Raw genomic sequence first — 11269 nt, 5'->3', positions numbered from 1 at the left:
GCCTATATTTTTGATGTATATTATCTCATGATGGCCTTGTCGGCTTGCACAGTTTTTATCCAACATAGTTATATAGTATGTCTTTTCGGGCTCATCCCCGTTTTAACACATTTCTCATATGATCTAGCAGACTTCCATCTGATGACTCTCGAGGTCCACTCTTGTTTATGATTATGATATGAAAGTATGATTAGCTGTGCTCAGCAGGTAAGGCCTGGGTGCCCGTCATGGCCATTCAGTTTGGGTCGTGACAATAATCATTTGACAGACGGGCGACACATATTAGCTAACGCCGCCCGCCAATGGTGGAAGATATTTGATTCTCTATCAAGATCGTAGAGGCTCTGATATCAATTTAAAGAATTAATATTTTATTCATAAACTCAATAAATCTTTGAATGCTTTCTATAATTGTCCTTTATTTTTCTATTGCATCTTTCTCTAGAAAATAAGGCCCCATTTGCACATGATTTGAAATCATGATATGAAATTAGTGATTTGAAGTTGAAGTTTTGTTTGGACAAACAATTTAATTTTAAACTGTATTTTTTCATAAACACCCACAAGTTGTGAAAACTATATAATCTTACCAAATGAGCAAACCATAGTTCATAACAAAGTTAATACATCACAAAAAAGCCTTTCTAAAAAAAATGCAACATCTACTGATCGAACTTTAGGTCAATAAAAAGGGAAATTGAGCATGAATTGTAGTGTAATTATACTTCATATAATTCTCCATATGGTGTGGGCAATCTGTTCACGTCGAGCATGCATGTTCGATCTGTTGATTGAGAGGACGAACCAACATTGCTACTTTGAGTCAAATTTTGCATTTTAAAAATATATCTACCAACCTATGAATCTTTTTTTACAAAATATAAATTTATGGGTCAAGTTTTACATTTTAAAAAATTTAAAATCCCAAATCCTTCTTTTTGGAGGATCGAAATTTGAAATCACGATATGAAGTTTGAGTTGAAATTTTGTGCAACTTTTATAAACAAACGCTGTTTTGAATTTAAAATATGAAATAATATTTCAAATCGCATGGCCAAACGCCTAGCACCCCTTTTATAAAAGTACCAAATCTACTTTGGCTGGAAATAAAAAAGCCTATTCCTATATAATTTTAACTACAAATTTTATTTAGATATGAATTAGAATATTAAATCCTAAATAAATTAGATTTCCTACTCTAACTTTGAATTATCTTCCAACAATATAAAATCGAAATTTTCGATTCTGTTAATTATAAAAGGATCATCAGATTCTTTTTGTTGAGAACTTACTAATTTGCGGATATTAACAAGAACAAGAAAGGCAGGTAATTAAACTCACAATCCAATGAAAGGTAATTAGCGACGCAACAATTGCCAGGTTGGACCAATCAAACCATGTACAATTTTTCACTCCAAGTAGACGCTACAACTAGGGTGTTTTCGTAAATTGATATCTGAGTTGAGTTTTCTCTGCTGCTAAGTAAAGAAGAAAATACATACATATAGAGAGGAAAGAGAAAACTGGTCTCTCTGTTAGTTTGTTTTTGGTGCTGTGTGTGTTGAGCCGAGTGATCGTACAAATCATCTTCTTTTTGATTTTTAGTCAGTTATTATTATATATACTCTCTCTAACGTTTTACTTGCATTCATCGATTTCTATATCTATTTAATTATTAAAATTTTGATCGATTCAATATTGTGTTTAATTTTTGTATTGGTGTTTTTAGGAATAGTCAATCGACTTAACAGATTTTGAAGTATAGAGAGACTAATTAGAAGGCGTGTTGGATTTTGGGAGATCACTTTTAGTGTTTGATCATTCCATACAAACAAACCCTAATTGATGGCTACCAACCCTAGTTATACTATCTCGGAAACCATCGCCGGTGGTCCCCAGAGCCCACAGCGATCATCAACGGCGCGTGGGGAGCAAACCGTTAACTCCTCAGATTGTTCGCCTACTGAAGAAGGTAGTGCGTCATCGTTATCGTTAGAGGATGGTGCTGCTGAGTTTGAGAGGTCGGATAGTAATGTGGGTAAAAAGAGGGTTTGGAATAAACCGTCAAATGGTGGAGGTGATGTTGTTGTTAGTCCAGTTATGGATGCTGTGTCTTGGCCTGCTCTCTCTGAGTCCACTACTAAGCCTTCGCCTAAATCACCTTCAACTGATTCACTCAAAACTCTCTTCGACGGATCACAGGTTATTCCCCATCAATTAGTGATTGCTACTTTTCTGTATAACTTGCTCTAACACTCTGTTTGGATGGTTGTTACCTGCTGTATTGTGTTGTATTGTTAAGGGGCCGTTTGGTAGATGGCTAGAATTGTGCAGCTATTAGTAATAAAGCGATTAATTTTGAGGGAACCTATTATCCAGGTATTAACTATTCATGTATTAGTTATTCCACCTTCTATCCTGCATAAAATAGTACATAGATTCCCTCATGTATTAGTTATGCGGGTTTCTAAATTGCAAACCAAACACTGTATTAATTTTATACATAAATAACTTACCTCCTAACTAGCTACCAAACATTAGTATTACTTGTGCATGATTTAATACCTGCATAACTCACCTCCAAACCAGCTACCAAATGGCCCCTTACTTTATATATAATGTTTGTTTTAATTGTTACTTAAATTTTATTGTATCTTATCTTTAAATTAACGAGCGATTTGGTGTGACCGCGTTGTTACCTTATTCTTTTTTCTCATTTTGTCTTTACTTTTTACCTAATAATCCTATTTTATTCTTTACTCTACCTTTATAGTAGCTCTACCCTCTACCCTTTCTTGTAGGTTTATTCTTCAAATAGCTGATGTGTGACATTATGTAGGGATGGGAAACGATATAATCTATCCAAAAGTTGTATGCTCTAACTGATTTTTGGAATGAAACCCATTTAAATGGAACGAAAGATATTGAGGATTAATATAATCAACCCTAACTACCTTAGGATTGAGGCGTACTAATTGACAATTGCTGTTGTTTTCGCTGTCTGATGCCTGACTCTGATTCTTGGTTTTGGTTGTTTTATTGTGTGTGTGTCTGTGTCCTATTTTTTGATCATTTATTGTCTGGTTATGCTTGCACCTGCTAGAGTAACTTGTATATGAATTAATAGTCCATGCTAGTTCCAGAAGCTCATTTATATGTATATGTGTGGATCTTATAGGGCACGGGGATGACATCAGCTTCTCTTAGGCAAGCTAATACTAACAATGTGAACCCTAATACAATGCCGAACCATGTTGTGCCCAGCCGCCAAAGGTCTATGAAGCGCGGTGGTGGTAATTCGAACCATAATGCTTCAGCAAATGGTGGCTTTTCTCAGAAACAGGCACAGGGTTTTGAGGGGGAAATAGGCCTTAATAATTCTGGAAAGTCAGGTAATTCTGGTGTGGAGTCTTCTTCAAGGGATAATAGTCATAGGGATGGTGGACATTGGGGAGGATCTGGATCTCAATCACATGGTGGAAATGACCACCAACATCAACGAAATTCAAATAGGAGAGGCAATGTTGGTCCACACCCCCGTGGAGATGGCACATATCATCATGGTTATGGGGGTAGGCGTGATCAGGAACGCCGAAATCAGGATTGGAAACCCCACAGAGGTTGGGGGAATAGGGATGCACACATGCAGCCGCAGAGAGGTCCAGCTAGGCCATTTATGGGGGGCCTACCTCATACATCTCCACCTTTTATACCTGCACCCGTGCCTATGCAGCCCTACCGAACTCCCATGGTTTACTCTGGTGAGATTTGTTACTTCTCGAGATCTTTCTCTGAGTTACGAAACCCCATTTTGTCTCTCTACTGATACTTTAAACAATATGCAGAAGTTCCACCAGTATTTTATTTTCCAGGTCCTTTCCCTGATTCACTCAGAGTGCCTATGTTTCCTCCTGGGCCGCCTGTCTTCTTTCATGTTCCAGATACCCAGTTGCATACTAGAATAGTGAACCAGATAGATTATTATTTCAGGTAGATACTTCTTTGTTTGCTATTATTTGGTATCCACCTTAACTGTATTGGTATTCTAAACTCTTCTTGTCTCTATTTTTTGTCACAGTAATGAGAATTTAATTAAGGACACATTCTTGCGACAGAACATGGACGAACATGGATGGGTTCCCATTACGCTAATAGCAGGCTTCAAGAAAGTGAGTTGGTTGTAGAGTGTTTTCTTGACCCTTAATTGATGGCTAATATTTTCAGGTGTATTAGTAGCTCATTCTTCTGAAAATGCATTTCCACATATTAATTCACGTTATTGATGGTAACTGTCAATAATGTTGCTGAACCTGGTTAATGGCCTTAGCTCCTTTTTTATGGGTTAGAGAATATCTTTCCCTCAAACAGGGAGAGAAAGAGGGGGACGCACCCTGAAATAATGTTTTTGTACTTTATCCTTTGGACTTTCCTTCTTTGTTTGTACTTTTTATCTGGTGTAAAGGGTGAGCCTCTTTAGTCTTCTGTAACAGCTTGTTTTTGTGGTTCTTAGGTTTATCCTCATGATTTGGTAACAGCATAACAGAATTAGTCAAAATAGGACATAGTTGAACATAAAATCAGTGGCAGAGAGCCAGGGAAGTTGGTAGTTCGTTGCAACGGGAGGCCTTTCTGCCTCTCCCTCTCCTATCAGTGTTGCTTTTTTCTCCCGTAAGACTATTACTGGAAAGGAAAAAAGGTAAAATTAATGAAACTGGTAACTCCTTTGTTAGGGAGGAAAAATTCCTGCATAATCTTGACCCTTGACTGGGGAATATGATGAGATTTTGGAGGAAGGAGCAGCATCTCTGGGTGACTAGGCTTCTGATTGCAACTATGATTTCTTATTGTACTAGAATATCCAAGTGAATATGAAATTTTATATGCACGTTCTTTTGAGAAGGTAGTTTTATATGCATGTTGTTGTTTGTTGGTAAATGATCTTTTGCACAAAGCAGCACTAATGTTGTTCATTTGGAGCAGTGTTTTGGACAGCGCGTGGTGAGCGGCAAGGCGCTCGCCTTTTTGAAGTGCGGCGCCAATAAATACCAAAAAATTAAAATATTTAATTGCATATATAAATAATCAAAATCTCACTAGCATTAACATATTAGGAAATATTTCAATTCAAAAATTAAAAGTAGATAGTAGATACTAAAAGTCTAGAACTTTAATGACTCAATAATTCATAAGTGATAAGACAAGCAATACTAAAATTCAAGCAATAGTGCAATACTAGTTCATAACCTACTGTTTATAACAAAAGTTAACAATTATTGAACAGAAAAAAGAGGAGCAAAACAGTCACTGCCTCACTGCAGAAGAGAGAAAAAAAAAACAGAGGAGAAAGAAACAGAGGAGTAGTGCCGGAAACAGAGGATAAAAAGAGAAGAAGAAAATAAAAGAAGGCAAAAAAAAAAATGCAAAGGAGAAGTCGCCGGAAACAGGGGATTAAAAAAGAAGAAGAACTGAAGAAGAAGCAGAAGTCGAAAACAGAGGAGGAAGAGAGAAGAAGAAGAAGGAGAAAGAGAGAAGAAGAAGGAGAAAGAGAGAAGTATGCGTACCTCAAGCTGATGCCCGAAGGAGAAGAGAGGAGTATGCGTACATAAAACCCTAGCTGCGCTGTTATAAGTTATATATATATATATATATATATATATATATATATATATATATATATATATATATATATATATATCATTTAAGTTTCCTTCAATTTCTTTTTTTTGGCTCGCCTTTTGAAGGTGCCATCGCCTCTCACCTAAAAGGTGGCAGTGCCTCGCCTCGCCGCGCCTCTCGCCTTTCACAACACTGATTTGGTTATGGCTAATATGTGGTTGGATTGAATCATATGTATTGGCACTGCAATCAATTGCATCAGCAGCTCTTAATATATTGTTGCGACAACTGTCAAGCTTTGACATTGTCCTCATATAATGAACTCTTTAAGCTTTATCATGTAAAGTGCTTAAACATATTTTGGTTTTGAAATTATGTAATTCTAGCAAGAGGTCAGTGACCACCATACTGTGTTTGTTGCGCACTCTTGGCTAATACGTTATCACGTAACTGTGTGATGATGTAATACTTTCATTAGACCACTGTTTACTGTCATTTGTTCCATGGCAAATTGCTTTTCCATTGGGTTAGATGTCTATCTCCTTATTTATTCTTATTGTTTGTAAAGGAAGCTAGTTAGGTTAGGTTAGGCACAATACTCAATCACAGTCATGAGAAGTATAATTATTCGCGATACCATGCATGTCAGCATGTGCATAAATTTGAATACTTAGCTTTGCAGTTGAAATATGTTGGTTGCGGAGTCTACAGTTGTTTAATGGTTGGTTGATTTCAAAATTCCTGTTCCCTTTACGATTGTTATTTTCTGCAGTTCCACATCCTTGTTATTGATAGTAGTGATTAGAATAGGTCTTAAAGCAAGTAGTTCTGGTGAGGAGCTGGTAGAGAGAATGTCTGTTTGAGTGCAAAAGGGATCCTAAGAACTCAAGACCAATCAACTGTACAAAGTACGATTTTTCAAATGTCTCAAGTATAATACTCTTTGGAGTGTGGAAACAATAGCTATGCGGGCGAACCTCTGTAGTGTGACTCTTTGGATTAATTCAACGGTTTATTGCTTCATAACAACAACAACAACAACATACCCAGTGAGTCCCACAATGTGGGGTCTGGGGAGGGTAGATTGTACGCAGACCTTACCCCTACCTTAGGTAGGGAGACTATTTCCGGAAGACCCTCGGCTCAAGAAAAAGCATAGGAAAGGTTAGATACGGGTAAACAATTCAAAGCAATTATGAAAATGAAAACAACGAAAGTGAATAAGCCATGATAAATCATTTTGTGCAAACAGATACTCGCAGAAATCAAGGGACAAAAAACTAAAGATCAATGCAACTACTCGCAAGAAAGGATAAACGCGACTACCTACTAGCCTTTTACCCTGATCTGAGTCCTTCATACTCTCCTATCTAAGGTCATGTCCTCGGTAAGCTGAAGATGCGCCATGTCCTGTCTAATCACCTCTCCCCAATACTTCTTCGGCCTACCTCTACCTCTTCTGAAACCGTCCATAGCCAGTCTCTCGCACCTCCGCACTGGGGCATTTGTGTCTCTCCGCATCACATGCCCAAACCATCTCAGCCTCGCTTCCCGCATCTTGTCCTCCACCGAGGCTACTCCTACGTTGTCTCGAATAACTTCATTCCTAATCCTATCGCTCCCAGTGTTCCCACATATCCGTCGCAGCATTCTCATTTCCGTCACTTTCATCTTCTGAACGTGAGACTTCTTGACTGGTCAACACTCTGCCCCATACAACATAGTCGGCCTAACCACCACTTTGTAGAAATTGCCTTTGAGTTTTGGTGGCACCTTCTTGTTGCACAACACTCCGGAGGCAAGCCTCCATTTCATCCACCCTGCACCAATACGGTGTGTGACATCATCATCAATCTCCCCATTTTCTTGTATAATAGACCCAAGATACTTGAAACTATCTATCTTCTGTATGACCTGGGTGCCAAGCATCACTTCCACGTCAGCCTCATGCACTATATCACTGAACTTGCACTCCAAGTACTCTGTCTTGGTCCTACTCAACTTGAACCCTTTAGACTTTAGAGTTTGTCTCTAAACCTCCAGCTTAGCGTTAACTCCGCTGCGATTCTCGTCAATCAGGACTATGTCATCCGCGAATAACATACACTATGGCACACCTCACCTTGAATTTACCGCGTCAATCCATCCATCACCAAGGAAAATAAAAATGGGCTAAGATCTGATCCCTAGTGCAACCCCATCATAACTGGGAAGTGCTCCGAGTCTCCTCCCATAGTCCTTACCCTGGTCTTGGCCCCATCATACATGTCCTTGATCGCCCTAATGTACGCCACAGGTACACCTCTAGCCTCCAAGCATCTCCATAGAACCTCTCTCGGCACTTTGTCGTATTGGGTGAAAAGGCAGGAATACTTATAGTGATTCAACAGAGGTGATTTCTGTAAAAGGTGTAAGTGACGTCAAGGTAAGAAGATATAGGGTTCTCGAGCATAATACTCTTTGGAGTGCGGAAGTACTATGTGGACGAATCTCTCTCGTCTGACTCTTTAGGTTAATTCAAGGGTTTTTTGCTTTCCGAAAAAGGGTGAAGAAGGCAGGAGTACTTGTAGTGATTCATGAGAGGTGATTTCTGTAAATGGTGTAAGAGCCCGTTTGGAATGGCTTATAAGCTGCCTATAAGCTGTTTTCAGCTTTTTTGAGTTTTTGGCTGGCCAGCTTAAAGCCATTTTGTGCTTAAAATAAGCCCAAAAAATTAATTGGTTCCATTTGGCCTAGCTTATCTAAAGCAGCTTATAAGCTGAAAACAACTTATAAGCCAAAAATAATAAGTTGGACTACCCCAATTTTTTTTTTTTTTGGCTTATAAGCTATTTCCAGCTTATAAGCTGCTTTTTTTAAGCTCATCCAAACAGGCTCTAAGTGGTATCCAGAAAGAAGATTGAATGTTCTTTTGTGGTTTAAATGGGAGAACAAAGACATTTTAACTAGATAATGCAAGAAAAGTTTAGGCAAAAGTGGAGGTACGCAGCGGCAGAGATATCTTAAAGATGTCGAAATTAGTTATTTTAGTTGCAACTTAATTTTTATAGTACTAATTCACAGATGTTTGAGCACTTCACTTCAAAGTTGCATATGCTTTTCTTCTCGCTTTTCACTTTTAGAAACACTGGAAGGAAGAGGAGGCAATTGTGCTGATAATGAGCAGTGTAAACTATGGAAGTTTTGCATGGGTAAAAACTATAGAAGAGTTGACATGCAATAAAAGCATTTTTCATTTTTGCAGGTGATGGAGCTGACAGATAATATACAACTAATACTGAATGCTTTAAGGTCGTCTACTGTTCTGGAAGTGCAGGTATTCCTTCTATATATGGTTTGTGGTCTTTCTAGACTTTTAATCTCTAGGTTCTCTGGCCAATAATTAAAGATTTACTATGGGCTATTCGACATTTTGGCAAAGAGCTTGTGTTGTAAAAGAATGTAGCACTGTTAAAGACGTGAGCATGGGATCGTATGTACATCTAGAGTCTGTTACCCTTGTAAATGGTTTTTTAAGACTTCAATAGCCTTTTGCATTGACCACCATGTTCTTTGAAGTAGATCCTGCTAGAAACAGAATAATGGTTTGTAATTCCTCCTTGTTAATGCGTCCTACGTTCTCAGTTGCTTCTGTTTGAACTGTATAAAGAGTCTGTTTGCTGATGTCCTAGGCTAATTGAGATGCTTAGTGCTTTAGAATTGGGAAATTGTTTGATGTGCTAAACATGAAAATACTTGGGTAGTAGTTGCTTCATAACTAGGAATATGCTTTTAAGAATATTAGTATTAGTATTAGTATAGTGGTTATACTAAAATTAGGAAGTATTGGTATTATTATTTGCCTCATAACTGTTACGGGTTTTAAAAAATTTCTTCCTTGCTTTGCAGGGTGAAAAGCTAAGGCGGAGAAATGACTGGTCTAATTGGCTCATGCCGGCATCAGTTCAGAATTCAACCGTGTCAAGTCCTCAATCTCTACAAAAGTCTAGTCCTGATTTACTAGTAGAAAATCTCCAACGTGTTGCATTTGATGATATGAATATAAGACATGGAAATGCCGAAGCACATCTTAGTGGATCATCATCTGTTGAATTAAGTACTCTATCTCAGCAGTTTGGCAATGAGATGGCCGGACAAGCTGGTGCTCAGCATTCGCAGCCAATGCCAGTTGGAAATCCAAGTTAAACTGTTCTGTGGTGGAGTGAAGAGTGAAGCCCAAGAGTTGGTAGCTATCGTGCTTCTTCGAGCAATCAATGAGTTTTGTCTTTATTGTTGCTGATGGCAATGACGTCATGAAGGAAAATAGACAGGGAATAAAAGTAACAGAATTGGGAATAGAATTATACTGTGTCTTTTAAGCTGGCAGCTTGTTTTTGTTGGGATGTATATTTTGTTTTGTTGGGGATAAGTATTTTCTTTTCCTTTTATGTTATGTTGTTCCTCTGTCATGATTATTTGTTATACAGGCATGGGGAGTTTTGATTCTACTTCCCCATGCAGCCCCTCAGCTTTATTGTTTTTGACCAAAATCTTTGGGGCTAGGTCACTTATCTTCAAAGGAGGTAAAGCTTACTGAAAGGTATGAAGTTGCTAGCTTCTGATTTTCTGTCTTGCTGAAAAGCAGGGAGACTGGTCATTGCTGGATGTGCTGCAATGCTGTGAAGACCCTTGTGCTGGCCCTGGGCACGTGATTATCTTGTTATTGCATTTCTGCTTGTTTCAAACATTGAACGATTGACTCTTTTTATATGTATACCTTTTCAAAAAGAGGCATTTGTTGCCCTTGCAGAATTTAATAAGTATCTTTATGCTTGTTTGTGATATACTTGGTTTCTTTTCCTTATAATGTAAGGTATATATTTTTGTGCTTTAGGGACGTGTTGTTGATCCATTGAATCATCCGTGATTGCCTGCTGTACAAGTTAAACATGTAAAAAGGGTTTGGTTGGTCGACTGGCTCTGCCCGGATGGGTTAAAAAATGTCTAGGGCCGGCCCCACCTATCCCACGGGCTGTTCTGACCAAGGACCAGTGCTTGGCCCGTGGTCTAGCCGACCTGGGTTCACTGTTTTCTTCTTAAAAGTAGGCAATGGTCGGATTTTTGACTTTGCCCATGTGTCTCTGGAATTAGCTCCATTATGACATTTCCTCACTTCTTGAGTTTCAGAAATGAAAAATTACCTTTTTAAGTAACTATGTACTTATTACTGCACACGAGAAATCACAATTATCGTCAACCCTATTATTTGCTCAATTTCTTATTTATCTCAAAATTCTCATTTTTTAACACTTGGCTTGTGAGTTCTGCAAATCAAGTATGAATATGGTCTTAAGTAGTTGCAACGTTTTTTGTACTTTCGCTTCAAAAAGATTAAAACTGCTTCTAAAAAATTATACAAATACAACATTTTCATAATTTTAACTTTTTAATTAAACAAATACAACTTTTTACCTTCCTAAAATATCAAACACAGTGGAAATATTATATATATTATATTATATCACCAACACGCACAAAATTCTCAAATTCCAGAGAATCCCAAAATGAATCTCTGCTTTTCACCTATTGCTGGGTATTTCTGCATACAAAATCCTCAAAATCCCAAGAATGAATTTCTTCTTTTCCTTGATATTAATGTGTTCACCTTGACAAA

The 11269-nt window shown here is 37.9% G+C and overlaps 1 protein-coding gene across 2 annotated transcripts; it reads left to right on the top strand.

Annotated features, from left to right (window-relative positions):
• The first annotated feature begins 1449 nt into the window (after positions 1-1449).
• On the top strand, positions 1450-10439 carry LOC132624932 (la-related protein 1C-like). 2 transcript variants are annotated; one of them, XR_009576573.1, is made up of 7 exons: positions 1450-2202; positions 3179-3761; positions 3846-3990; positions 4079-4169; positions 5282-5592; positions 8861-8932; positions 9505-9544. XR_009576573.1 is itself a non-coding variant. In XM_060339701.1 (6 exons), exons 1-6 carry the CDS (start codon positions 1846-1848, stop codon positions 9799-9801), a joined length of 1545 nt encoding a protein of 514 aa, XP_060195684.1. In that variant the 5' UTR covers positions 1456-1845; the 3' UTR covers positions 9802-10439. The 2 variants fall into 2 exon arrangements, 1 of the variants encoding a protein (XP_060195684.1); XM_060339701.1 differs by lacking the exon at positions 5282-5592 and having other exon boundaries at positions 1456-2202; positions 9505-10439.
• The last annotated feature ends 830 nt before the right edge of the window (positions 10440-11269 follow it).

Source organism: Lycium barbarum, chromosome 12 (assembly GCF_019175385.1).
Source record: "Lycium barbarum isolate Lr01 chromosome 12, ASM1917538v2, whole genome shotgun sequence".
In the NCBI taxonomy this organism is placed as follows: Eukaryota; Viridiplantae; Streptophyta; class Magnoliopsida; order Solanales; family Solanaceae; genus Lycium; species Lycium barbarum.
Note: the sequence above shows the minus strand (reverse complement) of the source record. Positions and strands in the feature narration are given on the sequence as shown.